Source organism: Rutilus rutilus, assembly GCF_951802725.1.
Source record: "Rutilus rutilus genome assembly, chromosome: 11".
NCBI classification, from domain to species: Eukaryota; Metazoa; Chordata; class Actinopteri; order Cypriniformes; family Leuciscidae; genus Rutilus; species Rutilus rutilus.
The window spans coordinates 40639457-40662864 of NC_140216.1; the positions used below are offsets into that span (position 1 = coordinate 40639457).

A 23408-nucleotide genomic window follows, 5' to 3' on the forward strand; every position below is an offset into this window, starting at 1 on the left:
TAAATTTCACATTGCAGTTGAACTGTATATGGTGAATATTATAATATTTAGACCCGTGTTACTGTTACTGTGTTTGTGGATATCTGCTCAAACGGAGATATGTATATGGTAACCATAATGTTTTATATTTGAGCGCGATCGCGTTTGAATGTATCATATTTTGGATCGTGATCGCTTTTGAAAAGCAAAACGCACCGAACGGCTTCATGTTTTTACTATTATCTCATTTCATATCATCATAACGAATGGAAACATTTGAAGTAACATGATAATCAATATATTTTTCTCTAGCTTAGTTGTTACTGAAATCTTTTGGAAGATTTATATACTGCTATAGGTTATTGTTATTATTTTATGCAGCACTGCGCATAACCTATGCCTACAAGGAACAACAAACCTGGTGTTCATTATATATTGTTGGAAACATTTGTGTGTGTGTGTGTGTGTATTCTGTGAATTTTAAAAAGCAATTTTAACCAGAAAAATCTAAAATTTATTCCCAGAATCGTGCAGGCCTTTCTCTTGATATCAGTATGTTCACTTTTTTTTTTTTTTTTTCAGGGCCCAGATGCCACTGAGTCCTGCCGACTTCAACATTCATATGAGTCTCTGTATATGAACATGGTAAAGTGAAAATCAAACACCTTGGAAATGAAAGGTATGTACAATGTTTTTAGGAATGGCAGAAAGGTCTCTGTCTTTGGAACATTGTTTTCAATAAGTGCTTTTTTGTCATTTGTTGTGTATCTTTGGATTATGTTGTATTGTAAATAAATCCAGACGATCTAAAAGCCATTCTTTTAGATCGTTTGATCTAAAAATCTAAAAATCTCCTCATTCTTTGTGCAAGGTTGCCCAGAATGACAGGGCCTGATAGCTCATGATAGGGCCGTTAGGGGAGGGTCTTTGTCTTTCTCAGGTGTGAAAAGCTTACATACTGTATTAATGACCTCCCGCATAAAGCTTTCTCACACAAAACACGTCGTAAAAATTTTAAATCAATATATTGTCTTATCTGAATGAGCAGTCAGGGTGATTTTCACTTAGTTTTAGAGCAAATATTCTAGGCTACGTGATACAATTTTCAAAAGTCTTGTGAAGAAATAATCAGTAGGGGTTTCATGGCCTTATTTCAGTGAATTTTTTTTTTTTTCACAAACCACGCATAAATGTCATTATCTCAAAACTACAAACTTTTACACACATGCTGCTGATATATTATTGTAGCAGAGTTTGTGCTGAATACAGTGTAATCAGACTTTAGCCATGAAAATGTCACAAGTAACAGAAATAACCACAAATGTCAGAGCATGTCAGAACACCTCCAGGGCCCAGAAAACAGCTCAGACCCCAGAGGGTTAAGGTTCGGTGTGTACACGGGGACGTGGTGAATTATCCCGTAATGTCAGTGGCTATTCAATTTCGCGTACAAAAGCATTAGGTAGAGGTGGCGGTTAGCCCGCACCTCAGTCATCCGCTGATTTTGGGCCAGACTTTAGCATATTATTGGGATGTTTATGTGCGGATGTCTCTTGGAAGAAAGAACAGCGGGGGAAGGGGGCGGTTGCTCAGCTGGGAGAAGCTGAGCCAGGACCAATGGGAGATGGGCCAGAGGAACGGAGTGCTCTTGAAAGGAGAATCCTCTCAGAGCATGTGATTTTCCTCTGGAACAATCCCAGAATGAAACGCTCAAACATGCCTTTGAACAGGTCTGTTCCATCGACGGGCAGCTTCTCCAACCAGATCGATCGCTTTCTTATCCTTATTTCGCTATTTTAAAAGAGAAGTTGTATCGAGTGACCCAAGACACTCAGTCAAAAGAAGATACAACCCAGTTGTTAATACCAAAAAGCTGTCGGGAAATGCTTTTCCAGGCGACTTATTGTACTCCAATGGTCAGACATTTGATACAAATAGCAACACTTCTCGTCTAATGACCCGATTTTTTTGGCCGGGCATTCACGAGAACGTGCGCAGGTGGTGCGCGTCTTGTCGGGAATGTCAGTTGGTAAATCCACTGGCCCAAAAGCACCATTGTGCCCTCTCCCTCTTATGCAGGTCCCCTTCGAACGAATTGGCATGGACCTCATCGGACCTCAACGATCAGCACAAGGGCATCTCTTTGCATTAGTTCTGGTGGATTATGCAATGTGATACCCAGAGGCAGTGCCGTTACGCTCTATTTCTGCGAAGAGCGTAGCGAGTGCACTGTTTCAGTTAATCTCCCGGGTGGGAATCCCGAAAGAGATTCTCACCGATCAAGGCACGGCGTTGATATCACGAATTATTGGCAAACTTTACGAATTGTTGAGGATTAAATTGATTCGCACCAGCGTCTATCACCCACAAACAGACGGGCTGGGGGAACGATTTAATCGCATGTTGAAAACCATGATTCGTAAGTTTGTTCAAGAAGACGCCAAAAATTGGGATAAATGGTTAGAATCCCTCTTGTTCTCTGTGCGCGAGGTCCCACAAGCCTCCACAGGGTTTCTCCTTTCGAGCTTATATGGGCTAACTATATATATAATGTTCTCTGAGGTCCAATTATAATTTGATCAAGATTTTTACATCAAAAACATCCTAATTTATAAAATAATAGGATATACATTTTTAAAATAGATTTTTTGAAGTGGTTCATTACTAATGTTTTTATTTTATTAGCTTTAGTTAATTTGCTTAGCTTATTTGTTTATTTGCCCTTTTAAGTTAGCTAGTCAGATTGTGCCACCCTCACCGCATATTTTGTGGTTTTCTGTGTATCATTATTATGAAGTCAGTCAGGAAACCATTATTGTGCTTTGCCCGACATTGATGTGAAACCTTTTCTCTTCTCTAAATTATCATGGCAGATCTGACATGACTATATTCAGTTATGTTTACAGTTGTGTTTTAACAGGTTTAACTTTGGTATGATCAGGTTTTTCTGCCAGAAAATGCACACAAAAACATATAATTATTAGTTTGCTGTTTATTTGTTCAGATCTCTCAGTAATACATTTATCATTGAAGACATCTGTTGCATTTTTATTTAATCATGAATTGCCAGATAATAGTTTGCATTTATATTTTCTCTTGAAAACAGATTTAAAGCTCATAGATAAATATATAATGTCTAAAGATAAACAACATGTTTGCTGTTCTTTTTGAGCTCACTCTTTACATGTAAAAACTGCAGTTATGTAAATCATACCACTTGAACTCTAATCTTTGAATATTGGTTATATATGCTGAACTAATAAACATTGCATTAAAGAAGTGATTTGATATTTAACTGAATATTATTGTCAAGCACAAATAAACCACACAAACCTGAATAATCACCACACCAGTAATGACTGGTTTGCTGTTTATAAAACTGACTAGGTTTACCACATCATCTCAGTTTCTCTGAAGTGGAAGTGAAATCAGGCCAACAGGAAAAGACATCTGAGGCACAATTTGCTATTTTAATTTGAGACAACTATAGCAGTGCTGATATAACTGGCAACGTGAAGCTCAGGGACAGGCCTATATTGAGTTAGATTGTAAAATAAAGCAGAAATAGATGTCATTCAGCTGATCTTTGGTCCATCAGAGCTCCATGTTTCGATGCTTTCAAGCCTTTCTGCCAACCGCGATAGTAAATGATTCCTCCTGCGATGACTGTAGTCAGAAGAAACACACACACAGCCAGTCCAACACCACCGAACATCAACACACGCTCCGTCACCGTCACCTCGTCTACAGAGACAGAAGAGTTATTCACATTCATACAAACAGACAGTATTAACTCATAACTTAGATTTAGTGCTGGATCTCCAGTCACTATGAAAAATTAACATCCAAGATAACGATCATGTACCTGTGATGTCTTTTGGCTCTTCTGTTACAAAAAGACCTGTAAAAATGATCAAACACACACAAAAAAACTGTTTTAGTTGTTAGTTGTATGGGAAAATGGATTAAGAAGAGCTTCTCTCCCACTATTCTGTCCAGGGCTTCATTTGAGCCGGAACACACCGGAACATGTTCCAGCACCTCCGACGTTGGATCCGGAACTTTTTTTATTGGATCCGGCACCTAATGTGTAAAATGAACTTATGTCTAAATGAAAAAAAAATTGAATTACTATTTGTGTAGTGTTCAATGTTGTTATCTGTCTTGTTAGTCTTTATTCCCCATTGAAGTTCCACAAAAATCTTGTGTTTGCATTTTCGATGCGTTCTGAGGTGAATTTTCAAGTGACACATGCGCTTGTTGTGCTGGTTGAGATTGCTGTTCGCCTCTTTTCACTCAGGGGAAAAACGTCAAAAAGACAACAAAGTTTGCTTAACTTTTTCAGATACGCTGACCAGTCAGATCCCAAACAAGCAAAAATTGTTTCTACCAATCAACAATGTGGAGACCACAGTGGACACAGCAGTAGTACGCCTACCATTAATGCTGCAAATGCACCACCTGTCATTAGCGGGGATGGCGATGACCCACACGGGGAAGGAGATGAAGATGACGACGAGACGGCTGATGGGCACTTTGAATCTGCGAGTGATTGTGATGGTGATGAAGCAGGTACATTTGTCGGGGACACTCAAATTGGGCAAATCTGGACGGATGCTCGGTTTACAGAGGAAAAAAAAAAGTTGTCCCTGGCTTACAATGGACAAAACTGGACTAGGCTGTGCCATTTGTAAAAAAAAATTGGGATCACTGGGTCCGGATAAAACTGCAGGTGTGAAACTGGCAAAAGAATGGATCTCAGGCTCAGTGACATCATCTCTGCCCGATTTAAGAAAAAAGCAAAGAGCCTTAAGGAAAAAGGATTTTGAGCAAGGAAGTCCTAAAGCACGTGTAATGGCATCAAATATTTGTGATAAAGCAAATGAAAATATATTGGTAAATGCAGTAATCAATATCCAAAGCGACCAGGTGCAAACGACTGCCAGAATTTTTCGCACCTCTTTCAAGGCCAAGTGTCACAGGCCAGCTCACGGCTTTGAAATAGACTGTCAGGAAATGAATGCTCCTGATATGGGGAGGATTCTCCATGTTCTCATATACAACAGCATCTTGCATTTATCATGTATTTACGAATGCAGTTGCCAGAGATGGAATCGCCCGAGAAGATATTCTTTGATTTTGTGGAGTTAGATGATTTTGGCGCAGAAGGCATTGGGCCCTATCTTGCACCCAGACAAATTGACTTTGTACACTGACGCATGTATCTTTCTATTTGCATCTGACGCACAGCGGACTTTTCCCTCCACAGACGCACGTCGGTAAATTAGGGAATGAACTTGCGCTCCCGGGGGCGGTTCAGCGAAAAGAGGAGGCGTGTTCCGGCGCAAACGTTCCCTGGTGCTATTTTGCAGTTTCAGAAAACAATTCCTCCACAGACCAGGAGAAACCTCGTCTAAAGTCAGCGGCGCGTTCACATGCTATTTTAAAGGGATACTCTACCGAAAAATGAAAATTCTGTCATCATATACTCACCCTCATGTTGTTTCAAACCTGTATGAATTTCTTTCTTCTGCTGAACAGAAAGGGAGATATTTAGAAGAATGTCAGTAACCAGACAGTTTTAGATACCATTGACTTCCATAGTAGGAAAAAAATATACTATGGAAGTCAATGAGACCAGAAACTGTCTGGTTACTGACATTCTTCTATATATCTTCCTTTCTGTTCAGCAGAAGAAAGAAATTCATACAGGTTTGAAACAACATGAGGGTGAGTATATGATGACAGAATTTTTATTTTTCGGTAGAGTATCCCTTTAAGAGCACATGCTTGGCCATAATGTAGCGTGCATACACTTTGCTTCTCTCATCTACACAGACGCAGCAATTGACATTTTTGCAAACCATACATAATTACAAGAAAAAATATTCCACACGAGGGAAATCATTGTTGTGTCCATGAAGATGTGAAAAAATAAGCATAAATCTAGCTTACACATTTACCCAAATTATCATACGCCTGTTTAACCGAAGCTAATTTGGATGTGTTTCTCCATCCCCAATGTCACTTCTCTGTGTTTTATGGCCCTGACGAGAACGTCGGTCTCCTCGGCTGTGAACCGATCCTGGTAAATCCGCCGTTGTAATAACAATCCGCCATAGAACAAGCACGCCTGGTCTTAAAGGGAATGTGAGATGATGCTCTGGTTTATTTCACGTTATGCCCAAACCACACCTATGAGTAATGAAGCTACTTCAGACCAACCCCTTTTAGATTTGCGTCGAAATCCGCCCACAAAGTTACTTGCATTTTGCGCTTGATACTTTCGTTTCAGATCGTTAAAATAGGGCCCGGTGTCTGCAAACTGTTGGATGCCTTAGATCACGCCAACTTAGACGAGGCCTTCCTCTCAAAAACAGTGATGCTTGTGTCAGATGTCAGTGACGCAAGAGTGGGGTGGCAAATCGACTTAAAACCCGCTTCCCAAACATAAAAAAATTAAAAATTACACTGCCTAGTACGTACGTAGCTTCTCTGACTAAAAAGACACAGCATTGATTAGGTTTTTTTAGTCAGAGGCAGTGTATCACGTAGGCAGTGTCATTTTTTTTTATCCGGTACCTCCAACCCCGTTTTGAATCGCCGGATCAATATAAATGGTGCATAAGGACATATCAGGGCCTTTAGCATTTTTCAATCAAGAAAAAAAAAACAATAATTCAGTGTGTCCAAACTTTTGATTAGCAGTGTGTTTGTGATTTAAAAACTTTCTCTGATATCCAATTTATACTGTATATATACATACTGACAACATGTAACCTAAAATGGTAAGATCTTAATTAACCATATGATGTGAAAACTGAAATCTGTTACCCTCAATCTCCAGTCTGATGGGTTTGCCGAAGTGCATCTCTGGAGCGGCAGACTTTAGTCCACAGAAATAAAGTCCTGAATCTGATTCTGTTACTCCAGAAATAGTTAAAAAGACTCTGGTGATCGATCTGTCTGCTGTTATTCCCAGACGAGTTCGGTTCTGATTGTATTTGATCAGGAGATTTCTCCAGGTTTTTTCTTTCTCAGCAGAAATCAGCAGAACGAGCTCTTCAGATCTGAGATGATACCAGGCGACTTCATATCTGTTTCTCATGCTGCAGTTCAGAGTGATGTCTTCTCCCATCTGAACTCTCACATCAGAAGATCCTCCTGCTGACAAATCTGGAGAGACATTTAAAAATCACATCCTTTTAGACTGTAAATAGCTATTGTGTTTGAGGTTGATATGTTAATTTCATGAATGTTTGAAATAGAATATATTTACCACTGGATGTGATTTGCATAATCCAACAAGAGAATACACAGAAGAAAAAGACTTTCTCCATTGTGTCTGTCGCTCGTAAACTGGGTGGATCAAACTAAGTTCAGCTCAATGCAGAGTCAAAAGTTTTGAATGAGTCTTTTGTTCTGGTGTCCAAACGTGTAAAACCACAGCTAAATCATAACTGGAAGTATATTCCACACAGATGAGTGATTTAGAAGTATGGAAATATGTCACTTCCCACTAAAGGTGGAGTCTAACTGGTTATTATTGTCCTCTACTGGTCATTCTTTCAGAGCAGATTGAGCTGTTGGAAGATTTACATTATATTGCATGGTGTTCAGTGACTGTAAAGATTCTATGATTGTTTTATTTAATCTATTGCATATGAAATACTTCTAATTTGAAGGAATGCCTGTTTCTCTGACAGGTCCATGATCATGTGACATACGGTGAAATCTGATCTCAGGTCAGCTGTTAGAATGAGTCACATGACTGCTCAATCCACAACCCAGCAGAAAAGTCATTCATTCATTCGTCTTGATTAGAGTTTAAAACATGTCGACGTTTAAACTGTATAATTACACCAGAGACACTTTAAACCACAAGTGTGTGTCCACTTCCCAGAGCAAACTAAAGCACTGAATGATAGTCTCTATATCAGCTCAGTTGTTCATCTCCACTTGGATTTATTGAATCAAACCACTCTGTGCAAACATGTTGTTATGTGGGAAGTGTTAGCTGTGTTGTGTTGCCTGTCGCTCACCTGTCACCTGAAGGAATCCATTTTAACACGGAGTCCCCTTTCCTTTTATAATTTAATAAACTTGACTTTTGATTGGCAGACGTTAGTCTTTGTGTCCTTCATGTTGCTTCCCTATAGAGCCAGAGTTTTCATTTTCATTTAAATTTAAAATATTGTGTGTATTTTAAAATTGTGAAAATTGTGAAAATTGTGGTTCAGTGTTGTATAGAAAATAATGAGAACATTTCACTAATAAAATCAAGAGATACATTTTCCTAATTTTGTTTTTAGGGAAACATACACAGTTTTGAGGCTGTTCCCAGCATGCTTTGCACATGGCTGGAAATGGAGAGTAAATATTGAAATTATGTGTTTTTGAGTAAGGGAAACATCTGTTAATGTTTAATGTTCAGTAATGTTTGACATTTGAAAGAGTTTCTATTATGTTAAAGGGCTTATGGTTAGGTTGTACATGTAATATAATGCAGCACGTTACTTTGTTCATGAGTAATAACTTTGCTAATAACGCAATAATAAGATGTGGAGCTAGCAGCAGACAGTGTATTAGATATACAATATAACTCTAAGTTAAATATATCATCTTTATTCACTCTAAACCGCATAGTTAAAATAAAAAAGCTAAATTCATTAAAAATATTAAATTCATTGTGTCATAGACTAATTAACAATTTATTCGGGTAGATTTCATTAAAGAAATCAAGCCTTTAAAAAATACTTTAAAAATATAATGTATAATATTATTATTATTATTTTTTAAGCAAATAGAACATACAATTTTTTACAGTGTAAAAAAAAAAAACAATTATGTATAATGCAGTGCAATGTTCATGTGTGTTGTAAAATAAATATATTTGGCAGATCCTCTGAAATCAAATTACAAGTGTTATTTGTATAGTTTATTTGATTGGAACCCTTCGGTATAAATGATGTTTTATGCTTTCAGACATTGGTCTATCTTGATAAGAGCCAGAAACAGCCAAAGCACAAACACTGAATCCCATATAGACGACAGCCGGAAGAGCTGGGAAACAAACTCTCTCTGTAAAGCTCTCAGTAACTCCTGTTTTACTCAATAGGTCGTTCAGTGTCAGTTCTGTCATCATGTGTTCTCCAGTTTTCCCTGATTCTGTAGATGAGATTGAAACTTTAGTCATAGTTTAGCTACCATCAGTTTGCTGTTTAAATCATGATGTCGGGGACTGGTGTTTAAAGTCTGCTGCATCTGTGAGTGTGTTCAGTCAGTCTCAGAATGATTCAGTTGTTAAGTGTGTATATCGCATTATAAAGGGTTAAATCTGCCCTGAGGGTAAATATCACAATACATATGCAGATAGCCTATAGGTAGGCCTATATAAAAGCTGATACAACACTGATGAGAATATGTCCTCCAAATAAGCTTTTTACAACACGAAACAATCTTTTACATGATAATAAATCTCCAATAAGAAACATCAAACTCTAATATAAATCTTTGCTTTAATAAATTGTTTCAGTGTAACAGTGACAATGAACGTCAAACATAAACAACACGCTTTAGATATTCAGTAATTAATGACCCCACTAATAAAGATCATCAGCATAATCATAATCACATTAAAATGGATGATTCATTTCAATGGACTATAAACACGTCGACTTATTTCCTTCTCTAACAGGTTTAGTTTCCCACACGCAGAAACACAGCTATTGGTATAATAACACAAAAACACATTTATTGTGTTTATAGTATTTATATTTAAAACATGAAAACTTGCTGAAGTTCTGAATCAGTCTTATTTAGGCTTTAGTAATGGGCGATTTCGAAACACTGCATCATGAAGCTTCGAAACCATTATGAATCTTGTGAATTGTTTCGAATCAGTGATTCGGAGCGCGTATCAAACTGGGAAAGTCACGTGATTTCAGTAAACGAGGCTTCATTAGTCATTACTGTTTCGAAATGTTTCTTAATTTCATCAGAGAATGTCTAATAAGGGCAGAACTTCCACTCTCAGTAAACTTCCGGCTTCTGAACTGGTTGCAGTTCCACTCTGGCTCCACATGAGGGCGCTCACAGGACGAGTGCAGAATGAATGGAGGTCTATGGCGCTATACACATCAAAATCCACTTTTCTCAGGATATAATTTTTTGTCTAGTAATTTGAATGTTGTATTTGAAAGGAGATGCAAAGAAATTACACACTGCTGGGTGTTAGAGTCACTTATTTGCTTTAAAAAGTCTTTTAAAATGTCAATGACGTACACACATACACATTGTACGACCAGAGATACTGCTTTACGGCAATCCTTCAGTCACTTTGGTGCTTTCGCGCTCTGCACTTTCTTTTCTCTTGAGGCATCGACAACACAGCTGACACAGGTAAACACACAACACAGCTGACACAGGTAAACACAACACAGCTGACTCAGCTGACACAGGCAAACACAGATGCTAGAAGAGTTTTTGTTTTGTTGTTTTAAAAGACCATCAAGCGGGATCTCTGGTCGTAATCAGTCCTTCACTGACCAATCAGCGTTCATTAGCAGAATGCTAGCGTGTTATGGGCAACAACAACTCAACCCGTAAGAAATCGAAAAGGACATAAGTACTCGTTCATTCAACTTTCGACCTATAACCCATGTTGAACTTGCAAAACCTACAATCAAATCTGAGATTTCTCAACGGCAATCGGGTGAAAGAGACACATTTAGCCGTCTAGCCCCATAGACTCCCATTCATTTTGCACTCATGGGCGATCGCCCCCAGTGGAGCTCTGGTGGAACTACAACCACAATTCAGTACAATAGGACTTAATAGGGAGTGGCCAAGCTCAGTGTTTCGCCACTGAGGGCGATGATGATCTCTGTCAACCATTGAACCAGTGTCTGTGGGGTTTAGCTGATCTCTCATCGGTTTTATACATTAGTATACATTTTAATTAGACATTACTAAAATTAAAAGTAATAATAGTAGTTTAGATAGATTTGTTAATTGCATTTGACAGATTTTACCATTGATAAAACATTTGCTATGTGTTTGTAAAAGCTGTTTTTCTGCACGTTTGGTTTGTGTTGCAGTTTCACTGTTCGACCAGCAGGAGTCGCCAGCGTGTGGCGCTTCGAAATAATAATAATATAATAATAACCTTTATTTTCTATAGTGCCTTTAAATGTACATCTCAAAGCGCTGTACAGAAACAATTAAACCAACAAAGATACAGCACACAAAGAGACATAATACATTGTAAAATAAACATAAAAGACAATAAATCAATTAAAAGCTAACCTAAAAAAAAAACTAGCTAATGAAGAAAAAGTCTCTCATTAATCTTAAACGAGTTGAGGGAACAGTTAAAAGACCAGTATCCGAAGAACGAAGATCACGTGTTGGAGTATGGAGTTAAAAGCTCAGTCAAGTATTGAGGTGCCAAACCATGCAGTGCCTTGTAAGTAAGCATCAAAATTTTGAAGTCCACCCTAAACCTAATAGGAAGCCAAAGACTCCAAAACGGGAGTAATATGGTCTCGTATATTAGTTCTAGTAAGGATTCCTGCAGCCGAATTTTGCAAAACCTGCATTCTGTTTAAGGTGGCTTTTGACACGCCAGCTAACAAGGCATTACAGTAATCGATACGGGAAAACACAAAAGTGTTTATCAATCTCTCAACAACAGTAAACGACTGCATTGGACGCAATCTGGCAATATTTCTAAGATGGAAGAATTAAATTTTAACAGTATTCAGGACATGTGGCTCAAACGTTAGATTGGCATCAAAAATTACTCCTAGATTCCTCAATTTTGTTTGAAACTCCACATTTGAGCCATCAAGAGTTAGAGTGACCGGCTTTGCTTTGCGTAGTTGGTGGGGTGAACCAACAAGTATAAACTCTGTCAAGTGTTTTTCTTCTTGGCTGTGCTTAACCCTCACTTGATAGGGAGGCACCAATCATGAACAATTAAACTGGGTTTCACTCAATAACCAGGCCTCTGTTGCATCTTTGTCCATTTATTTGTCTTCACTTTTTGCAGCCCAGATATTTACAGGTGAAAAACCTTAAAACCAGAAAACACCAACGATTTACCAATTTGCAAATTTTTTGTAAAAACAGACACACAGGGCTCAAAATGATTAATTATCAGAACTTGACCGAATGAGAGATGTACGTCATGCAACCACATATATTTAAGCTTTGTCAGCTTTGTATTATGTTTTGTGATCTGGTCACCTGATTATCATTGAATTTAACACTATTCCATTGGACATGGAATATCTCGTTTCTTTTCCCAAAACGATTCTTCCTTTGGTTCGCTTTTCTACTTTACCACAGTAAAAATGTGAATATACCTTTTTGCTTGCACATCAAATTCTATTTAACACAGTTTGTGCTTGTTATTGTCTGTGCACACACAGTTCCTTCTTTGATTGGGCTTAGAGCAACCAATTGTTGAGTTCATTTAGGATGCAAACTACCTATCGCCTCAAAGGGAAAAGATCTGCATCCATGCAATTCTTAAAAGTGTGTGTCCTTCAGATGCATTGATAAAAACCAATCCCCTGAGCAGATCTACTAGAGGATTTGTTTCCACATTCTGGTTGGCTGTTTCACCAGAGTGCTGTTTAGACATCTTAAGTCTCTATCCTTCTCGCGGATGAGGAAGTAACGGCTGTAAAAGTCTGTCTCGCTGTAGGCTGTGGCGACTTTTCTAGCAGAACCTGCACTCCGGTTCAGAGGAACTGAGAATTGGTGTCCGAAACAAATAGTGTAATTCACACCCCTGAAGCTGGGGAGTCTGCGAGAGAACTGAAGCGAGTAGCACCGTTTTATTGTCTCAAAACCTTTTGACTCGCCTGGAATGGCTTCCCAAGCCTGGCTCCGGGCGGCGAGGGGTTGATGCTTGCGGCTGAATAGGCCAGAGGAAAAGACAGTGTCTTGCCAGCATCCTTGATCTCCAAGTTTAACCATAGGTGGCTCTTTGAGAGTCAGCATATTGTTATCACCCTTACCTCTGTGGTTTTAGTTGCATCAACATAACACAGTCAGACAGGAAATCATTATTCTGCATTGCATAACAATGATGTAAAAACTTTTCTCTGAAAGTGAGAGAACAGATCTAACATCTCTGAATTTAGTTATGAAGAAGTTTAGCTTTGGTAATGATGATGTTTTCTGGCAGAAAATGCACGTATACATCTATAATTTCTTAGTTTTACTGCTATTTATTAGATAAGAACCAACAACACATTTTTTTATTGACCTCATCTGTTGACATTTTTATTAAATCAAGCTTTATGTGCCACAGAAGAGATTTACATTTATATTTTGTAAATATACCTGAGGGAGCAGCTTATATGTACATATTAATGCTCTTCTAGAAAAATATATAACAAGTCTAAAGATATAGCCAGACACAATGTTTATTTTTATCGCGAGTCCTGCTGGTCTGATGATATTAAAGCTTTTGTTTGCATTAAGAAGAAACTGTTTGCTTAAGGACATTGGCTCGTTCTCTACAAAACTCTAGCATGCATATTGTTCATTGATATTAAATTAACAAACAGCCAGCATTAAAGACAGCACTTTGAAATTTAACTGAACATTTACTGAATGACACAAAAAATGAAAAATCACCACAGCCATTAAAGACTGTTTAAGTTTCACTGGTGCTGAATAAAGGCGACCTTTACCACAACATCTCAGTTTCCCTAAGTTTTACGTTTCAGTTCTCAGTTCTTAAAGTGAAATCTGATAAACAGGAAAAGCATCTGAGCCACAATTGTCTGTTTTCATTTGTGTTTCCCGACAGCAATGCTTATTTTAGTGGCAGTGCAAAGGTCAGGATGTCAAATAAAGCACATAAATGTGTCATATAGCTGATTTGTAGCTCCTCATAGATGCACGTTTCGCTGCTCTCCATCCTTTCTGCTGTCCACGATGGTAAATGATTCCTCCTGCGATGACTGTAGTCAGAAAAAACACAAACACAGCCAGTCCAACACCACCGAACATCAACACACGCTCCGTCACCGTCACTCCATCTACAGAGACAGAAGAGTTACTCATATTCATATACAACATTTAGTGCCAGATCTCCACAGAAGAGCAGTTACAACAAATAGAAAAATCAATTAAACAAGCAAAACTTTACCTGTGATTTCAACTTCTGTTTTCGTCTCTTCTATTACAAAAATACCTGTGAATATAGGATATGTTTATCCATAAATATATGAACACACACACAACAACCTGCTTCTGTAATTTGATGTAAGTTTTTTCTGTAAGTTTTTATGACCATTTTTTAATTGCCTCAATTAACTGTAAAATGTGGGTTAGTTAAGCAATGTCTAGTGCTAAGTTTATATATCTACTCATGTACTGCTCTCAGTCACAAACCACTAAAACAAAAATCATGTTCAGATCTCATCTTGAGTGGCTCATCTTACCCACTCCCTCCTACATTGACTAGTTTGTGAAGATATGATGTGAAAACTGAAATCTGTTACCTTCAATCTCCAGTCTGATGGGTTTGTCGAAGAACATCTCTGGAGCGTCAGACTTTATTCCACAGAAATAAAGTCCTGAATCTGATTCTGTTACTCCAGAAATAGTTAAAGAGACTCTGGTGACCCAACTGTCTGCTGTTATTTCCATACGATTGCTGTTTGGATTGTAGTTGATCAGGAGTTTTCTCCCGGTTTTGTCCTTCTCTGCAGAAATCAGCAGAACGAGCTCTTCAGATCTGAGATGATACCAGGCGACTTCATATCTGTTTCTCATGCTGCAGTTCAGAGTGATGTCTTCTCCCATCTGAACTCTCACATCAGAAGATCCTCGTACTGACAAATAGATAAACACACATTCTGTTAGACCATGTTTATGGTTATTGTATTTGAGATTGATATGTTAATTTCATGAATGCTTGAAATATAGAATATTTACCACTGGATGTGATTTGCATAATCCAACAAGAAAATACACAGAAGAAAATGACTTCCTCCATTGTGTCTGTCACTCGTAAAGGTGTCAATCAAACAATAGGTTTCAGATCAATGCAGAGACACTTAAACCACACTGAGTTTCCACTTCCGTCAGAGGAATATAAAGCATTGAATAATAGTCTCTTATTAGATCAAGTGTTGCAACTTTTGTATTTGTACTTTTCCTCTTATAATAAACATTATGTATAATCTTGTTGTTTTCATTGCAACCTGTACACATCTTTTAACATCTCAAAAATGTGTTATATGTGGGTTACTTTAGCTTGCAAAAACACTTGGTGAGCAAAACTTGGCTATAAGTGTGTGTAGATTTGTGAGATCATGATCATAAATATTACAGGTTTCATACATTCTGGGAGATTAATTCATTATTTTGACCAGATTACATAAAAAGTTCTTTACAAAAATGTACAAACAGTCTCTTCTCAGTTTACATGTCATAACTGCATTACTGCATGTGTTTTCTGAAGTACTGAAGGAGGAAGTCTTTCTTTCTGAGGTAATGTAAGACAGGAAGCTACGCTGCAATTCTGAAAGGTGAAAAACATCAGTGATGAAAGGAAAGATGCTCAAAACTGTTAAAGCAGGCACTTATTTATTAAGTTACACATTTAAATACAGACGGGAACAATATACTGTATCAATTGACCATATCAACAGGTCATTTTCCCTCTTATACCCTGAGCAAAGCAATACTGAGCAACAGAAAACAGCTGAATGAAAACAAAAGGACCATAAATTTAAAAGTATCCCAACATTACTCAACATGATGAACTGATTCTGAGAGATACTGTAGACATTAGCATACTGAAATGATGAAGACATGACTAATTCACATTGTTTTAAAGGGATCACCGTAGTACTGGAGAGCTGTATCACTCACATTCACTAGATCTACAATAATCAACATTTCACACATACAGCTTGATCTGCAATATCCCTTCAAAGCAGAATAGAGCAAAAACCACAATATCTGTCCTCAGAAGACAAGACTGCTCACATTTGGACATATGAGATGATTAAAAACTTCACAGTCACAGTGAGGTAATGAGGACAGCAGAAAACACACAATATTAACACAATATTTGGTTTATACAAAAGGAGTGTAAAGTCACACACTGTGCTTCTCTTGGCTTCTGAGCAGCACATACGGCTCTGCATAATGTTTAGAGCGGCTAAAGTTCATTTTTATACCTGAAAATTTTTAGTTTTTCCTGAGTTTGAATATCTTTAAAATTTCATTTCATATAAAAATAGGTCATTAAAATCCAACAAAATATTACAGTCAAAATGTTATCAAAAGAGGTTTACAACACATGTAAAAAAAATAAATAATTTAGTTCATTTTTTCAAAAAGCAGTTTGACATCTTTAAATCCCCTAGTGGTCAGTTGGCAAGGAAAAAACTCTAAAGATGATTAATATTGGAAAAACAGCTTGGCAGGAACACAGACTCAACTTTGGACACGCTCTTCCTAATCTTTACACTCATTTAAAGACATTTATATAAAGAAAACATACTAAGTATTTTCTTCAAGACCTTCATAGGCACATGTGATATCTCGATATTTTCTGGGATTTTGTTGATAACGATAATATGACGTTATTTGTCGGAGAGTTTTTTTGCTGGTTTGTCTTGACTGGTTTAGGCCTGACTCAACTTTTATTCTTCATATATCAAGCTGATATTTTCTCCCTTAAAATTGATTTCCAAGGGTTTTTCTTTTCTTTACACGGATATTTTCCTAACCTAGATGCATGCATCATCTTTTATGACAAATTATTTCATTTAATCAATAATTTCAGTTAGAATATTAAGACACAATCGGATGAAATCAGTATCAAGAAAGCCCATCTTTGGCACAGAAGCTGCATCTGAAGAGGCATTTAGATTTACACTGGTATTTACACTGTTTAATGCTGTTAAATCGATCAAAATATTCATTCATCAACGAAACGTCACTGTGCTTCGGCCACAACAGTTCTGCTGTGAAACTTTCATTTGTGAAATAGAGCAAAAAACAGATGTGCTTAAAGTGGTCATCGGATGCAAAATTCACTTTTATATGGTGTTTGCATATACATGTGTCTCTGCAGTGTGTGGACACAACCACCACACAATGAAAAATTCACTTCTTTTTCTTTAATCCTCAAAAAGCCTAAACCCTCTCAATAATCAAGCCGTTTGGATTTTCTGAGCACCATGACCACTATTATGTCCTGTATTAGCATATTTCCTGTATTAGCATATTTCCCATATTAGCATATGTCCACCCTCAGACATTTGTACACTACGGAGCCCCTAAACTTGGGACATGGGGGTGGACATTTTTTTTTTGCATTCCCACGCAAAACCTGTTGTGAGCTCCTCCTGTTTAATGTCCCGCTGGCAGTGCTTCAGAGCTACGTACGTTAATGTAGCGTTTCAGTGTTTGAACTTGGACTCAAATATAAAGGAAGTTTTGCATATATAAACAAATATATAAGGGGGGGGGGGGGGGGGTGAGCAGTTGCTCATTATCATTTAAAGAGACATGCACTGAAACTGGTCGCTGTGAACAGAGCTGTTTTAGAGGAGGTAAAAGGGTGTTGTTTTACACAACCATTGAGGAGTTTTAACCAAAGTATGTTACAAACTTTACATGAACACCCTAAAGAATCACACCAAATTGTGGAAAATGGACATCCGATGACCTCTTTAACTATATTATAAGCCTGCATCCTGATCCGGCGGCGGCGAGTAAAGTCTATTCAGACACTGGGGTTTCTTGATGACAACAAAGACAATCACACCCACCAGAACCAGCAGAATCACAGGCAGTCCAACACGCCAGAACCAATACACTGCAGCTGGAAGGAGGAAGGTGGGAAGATAACTTTTTTAATGCTTTTTTAATCTCACTGCATAAAGTGTAACTCGCGCCAAAATGCAACCTAGGGTCTTTTTGTTGATCTACCCGAGGAAAACTTTCAAACTTTCGTTTGAAAGCATAATTAGGATGGAAACGCCACTTTTAAGTTTGACTGTATTTTCATTTTTGGTCAAATTGCCTTGTGAATGGGAGTGAATGGGGCACGACTATGATAGCATTAAAAATCGCTATTTTTAAAACATTACGAAGGCTCGACACAACATGAAACTTTGCTGGAACTATCACCAGGGGCTCTACACATGTAAACTCCAGCATTGAAAACTCACTGTAGCTGTATGTCCGCCAGCATTTTGACAGTCAAAAACAGCCGATTTCTGAATGTGAATGAACTGACTGTGAATTTTGTTTCTTATTTAAGCATCATTTTTCAAATACAAGGTCAATATTGATTTTCACTAACGACAAAACAACAAATTATCCGTGAATTTATATGGAACGAAGCTTTAGGAGCTTTCCATCTTTACTCTCCTCCCTGTTACGTTGCATTCGGAGATCGACTATTTTTGACTGACAAAATGCTGGCTTGTTCAAAATCTTTCTTTGTAGTAAACTCTGTGCACACAAACACTGTTCTCAATGCTGGAGTTCATGTGTAGAGCCCCTGGTGATACTTTAAAAATAGCGATTTTTGATGCGATCATAGAAGTGCCCCATTCACTTCCATTCAAAAGGCAATTTGACAGAAAGCGAAAATATGGTCAAACTTAAAAGTGGTGTTTCCATCCTAATTATGCTTTTAAACTAATGTTTGCCTCGGGTAGATTAACAAAAAGACCCTAGGTTGCATTTTGGCGAGAGTCACCTATTAAAGATTTCATAAAGCTCTCAATGCCTCCTGTTCTACTTACTATGTTCAGTGTCATCCGTGCGTTCTCCTGGTGAGCCGGAGTCTGATCTGGATTCTGTAGAGGAGATTGAAAGGTTAAGACCACGATATACTTCAAGCGAAATCGAAGAAACGAACTGATGTGACGTTATTTCGAACAAAATCAGGCCGAGTTCGAAACAGCTTGCCAAAGTGAACCTTCTGGAAAATTTCGCTTTGGCTGGTAAACACCTTGTACTACCATTGGTGCGTGGTGATTACGTAATGTATTCAGAAACCTTCAACATTTCTCACATTATCACAGTTTATTCGCTATAGTTTAGAAAATGGTAATAAAATATGACAAGAACTCAGAGTTAAACTGTGTCAGAACAAATTCATCTTGATAATGTCAGATAACTTTGAGCCAAACATGCTCAACAAAGTGTCTGAATCGTTTTTGGTCCCAAATCTGTATACATGTTACTGGTAGTCACTGTATGAAGAATGTTTGTGTATAATATGTCACAGTTTACTTTATTTATAGCTATCCTCACTTACATAAATTAACTATAGTGTCCTGCACCCACTAGTAAAAATCAAAAGTCTGAATAATTTTTGGTTTGACTGTGTGTTTGCGCCAGTGGTGTAGTCTAGTTTTTTGTAGTGAGTATACCCCCCCACACACACACACACACACACACACTCACTAATGCATACAGTATGCATCGACATGTAATTGAGAGCATTATGAAATACTAAGTGTTATCAACTTATTTATTTGTTATATGAATATGGTCCCTGAAGCACAGGTTTTATCAGTTGACAATTTTACACAATTTAAAAAAAAAAACATTATAGGCACTAATACAAATTTACTTTTAGAAATGGTGTTTTTGAAAAAAAAAAATATTTTAAAATACAATTTAAAATTTTACTGTGCAATTCCTTTCTAATTAATTTGAGTTAGACCGAACTTTTATTTTGGTGGGTTGTAGACATTTGAGTTTCTGTGTGTTTTAATAAACTATTGTTATTATTATTATTATTAGGCCTGAAGTATACTCTGTGCAATAGTAATATATTTCTGTTATAATTTCTTCATGTTATACAGAACTTTTATTTTGACAGGTAGTCGTAAAGACATAACAGTTTCTGTGTGTATATGAAACGAATGAATGACGATAGTTTTATCAAATGAAATGGTGAAATTCTCATCAAGTGACTCTCATAGCAGCTCTGCGATGAAATGCACATGTGTAGCTTACATCATGTCTCAATACAGTGAAACGCTGAAAACACCACGAGTCACGCGTGCTTCTCTGTGTGTGTGTGTGTGTGTGTGTGTGTGTGTGTGTGTGTGTGTGTAATGGAGCATACACTGAGCGCTAACGCGTAGAACAATTGCAGTCTCTTTAAGCTTTAATTTTCATAGACACTAGTCCATATCGAGATTTGATTCATTGTACAGCAGCTACTTTTGACATTCAAAAATAGCCTAATTCCGTGACGTTCTGCTTTATATAGCAAGTTCCATTTGTGACTGGATTCCGCGATTCGATCCGTCGCTTCGCAAACACAGACAGGGTGAATTTATGAATGAAAGTGTGAAAGTTCTGACACAAAACGAAGTTGATACATATCCTCACGCTTTTTTTAAGTGGGTATACGCAAATCCTTGGCCTTTTCTAGTGGGTATACGGCGTATACCTGCGTATCACGTAGACTACACCACTGGTTTGCGCCTTCTTTCACATGAAAATCTTTTCTGGCTCATTTGACCCGTTCAGTGAGACGTCTGAAAACATGGACACACTGGAGAGCTGCTTTATAGTAGAAAATGAAGTTGTACTTCTAATGAAACGAGACAGACGCTGTTTTTCATGTTTATTATGGTAACGCTGCTTGATTTTAAGCAATCTATTGTGTGATATATAAATAAATGTGACATATACCGTCACTGGAGTGCCGTAGAGCTTGTACAAACGTAACCATGTAGCAATGATCAGATGCAATACTTCTGCTTTATTAAAAATGCTTGTTGTTTTCTCAATTTTGTTGTGTGTTTATAGTTACTGAAAGGAAAGCGTGCAGCACATATTCATATATTCATATAAACGCTGCTCTCAGCAGTGTTGACGTCAGATGTTCGATAACAGTATATCGCTCCTCACGCATTAATAAACTTCGTTTGACCCCTAAACGAAGAACGAAAAAGAACTTCGCCGTGAGAATATCAGGAACTTCAGTCATATAATTTACCATTTGCTGTTTAAATCGTGATGAATAAACCTCAGCTGTAAAATCAGCTCATATATCTCTCCTCATCCACTGATCTTCTCTCACCTGTGACTGAGACTGTGATCAAGGTTTCTCCTTCAGAGTCCAGAACTCTGTATGTTCCAGTGTCATCGGCTGTAAACTCATTAATGGTCAGATTTCCATCTCGATCAGTCAGTCGATCACTGTTGACCCCGTGACCTCTCGTCCACACCTCTGTCCAGCCTTCACTAGAGTTTCTCTCCACTTTATCAGCGTTGATCAACAGAACATCCATCTTTACTTTCTCACCTTTCTTCACAGAAATATCATCTAAGGAGAAACAGAAAGACACTTTATCCTCAATCAATGTTATGATGGTGTCAATCAGTCAAGGCAATAAATAGATTTAAGTGGAACAAATGCAATCTATGGTATTATATTCCAATATTCCAATGCAAGACATTAGAAAACCTCATATTGGAGACGATTAATCTGAATAAGCGATATGTGTCACATTCAGTGTCTCTGATTACAGGAATTCATGGAATACCAGCACAATCACTGAAGGAAAGCTGATGATTTGATCAGTTTTGACTTTACCATGAATTTGAAGATGGTATTCCCTGATTTGTGGCTCCGGAGTATTAGTGTAACGGACTCTCAGAATGTATTTTCCAGCGTCACTGAAGATCAGATCCTTGATGATGATGTCACATGATCCTTTTTTAAACACTCGTCCACTACAGTTTTTATTCTCACAGACAGGGATGTTTTTTGACTGACTGGTTAAAATAACATGAAAAATGTCTCTGGCCTCAATATCACAGGGCAGGGTGGCGTTTTCTCCTTTTTGTCCCGTCACATGTATAGAGATGTTTCCTACAGTGGTGGTGTCTGCAAATACAGGCAATATAAATTAATCATCTCACTTTCTTCAGTTAGCTTGTTCACCTATTAAAACAGTATTTCTTATTGGCCTTTGCAAGCAAACAGACGAATGAACTGGAATGAACTGGATTAAGTCTGGTTGTGGGATATGATAATGTAATATGCTGGGGAATTTCCACCATCAACTAAAGTCTCTTGGCTGAGTGACACGACAGAGACACAATCGACAACAATAACTCTACCTGGAACTGAAGATCAAGCATTGCTACAATTTATAAACAAATATGATACTGACCTCTATATTTGATAAAGCTAAACAGCAGCAGAAGCAGATTCAACCTTCTGAACCTGATGAGAAACAGAAGAGCTGGTTTATGTCACAGATACAGACTAATAATCACAAACATATTTACAGGGATAAAACGCATTCCGGAGAGGTAAAATATTACTAAACATTCACTTTCATTTTGTCTGAATTTTTAACATGTGCATCTTACATGATAAAAATGACTAGCCTAATAAGAAACATCAAACTATAACATAACATGAATCTTTGCTTTAATAAATGATTCCTGTGTAATACGGAAAATGATTAGTCAAACTCAAAACACAAACAACATGCTTTAAAAATTCAGTGATAACCTAATAATTATATTAATAACTCCATAGGCTAATAACAACCATTATCACAGTAACAGATATGTTCGTAAACCTGACAATCATTTCCGCATCAATAGCGCGATTAGACAACTAAGTTACTATAACAAAAACAGACAGACGGGGTATTTTAAAACATGAAAACTTACATGATAAATCTGCTTGAGTCTTTTAATCAGGCGTCAAAACGTCATTAATTATGGCAAGATTAGCGAGCAGTGACAAGGAAAGAAAAATGAATGAAAACAAATCTGATAGTATCTCGTCATTCACGAGCTGATTTTCGGGTCACGTGACTTACAGTCAGTGAAAACAAACACAAGACAGCAGAAAAGGCATTCCTTCATTCAGTGACGTCGAGGATTGCGCTGGGATCCCTTGGGAGGAATATACCCAAATAAGAGAAAGAGCAGTTTCGGTTTCAGTTTAGCCTTAATGAATTCGTTTTGGCTTGACGTTATAGGCTACTTGTATTTTGAATAGCCTAACGTTAAATTTAAAGAACTTCTTGTGGAGTGAACTAAAATAGCCTAGGCTATAGCTAAGTTTTTTTTTTTTTTGTAAACATTTAACTTTTTCTGGATGTAATGCTAAAATTAGACTTATGCGCTACATAGGCCCAATTGTTTTTGTTTTGTTGTTTTTTTCTGTCAAAAACACAATATTATATTTATTTACTATGCTGCAAACTTTTTTTTAAATATTCTGAAAAATTGCTTGAAAAGTAAGCTGTGTCTGTTTTGTCATTGCGCGTTAGTGTTCAGCTATCCAAATGTTTAAAAATAATAATATTTCCACATATCCACTGAGCTTCTCTCACCTGTGACTGTGATCAAGATTTCTTCATCATAGTCATATTGATTTC

At 37.4% G+C, this 23408-nt stretch overlaps 3 protein-coding genes across 4 annotated transcripts; all 3 read right to left on the reverse strand.

Moving 5' to 3' along the window:
- Nucleotides 1-3384: 3384 nt before the first annotated feature.
- Nucleotides 3385-7441, reverse strand: LOC311300350 (uncharacterized protein). Its single transcript, XM_084424605.1, has 4 exons — nucleotides 7259-7441; nucleotides 6814-7155; nucleotides 3845-3880; nucleotides 3385-3723 (listed from the first exon to the last, which is right to left on the reverse strand). Exons 1-4 carry the CDS (start codon nucleotides 7317-7319, stop codon nucleotides 3551-3553), a joined length of 612 nt encoding a protein of 203 aa, XP_084280731.1. The 5' UTR covers nucleotides 7320-7441; the 3' UTR covers nucleotides 3385-3550.
- Nucleotides 7442-13212: 5771 nt separating this feature from the next.
- On the reverse strand, nucleotides 13213-15037 carry LOC311300349 (uncharacterized protein). The gene is made up of 4 exons (XM_084424604.1): nucleotides 14941-15037; nucleotides 14505-14837; nucleotides 14150-14194; nucleotides 13213-14039 (listed from the first exon to the last, which is right to left on the reverse strand). Exons 1-4 carry the CDS (start codon nucleotides 14999-15001, stop codon nucleotides 13867-13869), a joined length of 612 nt encoding a protein of 203 aa, XP_084280730.1. The 5' UTR covers nucleotides 15002-15037; the 3' UTR covers nucleotides 13213-13866.
- Nucleotides 15038-15585: 548 nt separating this feature from the next.
- On the reverse strand, nucleotides 15586-22863 carry LOC311300324 (uncharacterized protein). 2 transcript variants are annotated; one of them, XM_084424563.1, is made up of 6 exons: nucleotides 22693-22863; nucleotides 22182-22234; nucleotides 21599-21892; nucleotides 21083-21328; nucleotides 18780-18833; nucleotides 15586-17848 (listed from the first exon to the last, which is right to left on the reverse strand). In XM_084424563.1, coding segments are annotated over exons 1-6 (792 nt in total). In that variant the 5' UTR covers nucleotides 22695-22863; the 3' UTR covers nucleotides 15586-17705. The 2 variants fall into 2 exon arrangements, with proteins under 2 accessions (XP_084280689.1, XP_084280690.1); XM_084424564.1 differs by having other exon boundaries at nucleotides 21599-21877; nucleotides 22693-22822.
- Between the last annotated feature and the right edge of the window lie 545 nt (nucleotides 22864-23408).

Bases quoted from the DNA above. Each gene is read 5' to 3' on its own strand.
- LOC311300350 (XM_084424605.1), bottom strand. From the start codon at position 7,319: ATGGAGAAAGTCTTTTTCTTCTGTGTATTCTCTTGTTGGATTATGCAA. The intron at 7,156-7,258 runs GTAAATATATTC...ATGTCTCTCCAG, and splicing joins TATGCAAATCACATCCAGTG to ATTTGTCAGCAGGAGGATCT. The intron at 3,724-3,844 runs GTACATGATCGT...CTGTCTCTGTAG, and splicing joins AGAGCCAAAAGACATCACAG to ACGAGGTGACGGTGACGGAG.
- LOC311300349 (XM_084424604.1), bottom strand. From the start codon at position 15,001: ATGGAGGAAGTCATTTTCTTCTGTGTATTTTCTTGTTGGATTATGCAA. The intron at 14,195-14,504 runs GTAACAGATTTC...CTATATTCACAG, and splicing joins CATCAGACTGGAGATTGAAG to GTATTTTTGTAATAGAAGAG. The intron at 14,040-14,149 runs GTAAAGTTTTGC...CTGTCTCTGTAG, and splicing joins AACAGAAGTTGAAATCACAG to ATGGAGTGACGGTGACGGAG.
- LOC311300324 (XM_084424563.1), bottom strand. The intron at 21,329-21,598 runs GTAAAGTCAAAA...GTTTCTCCTTAG, and splicing joins ATACCATCTTCAAATTCATG to ATGATATTTCTGTGAAGAAA. The intron at 18,834-21,082 runs GTGAGAGAAGAT...TCTCCTCTACAG, and splicing joins GATCACAGTCTCAGTCACAG to AATCCAGATCAGACTCCGGC.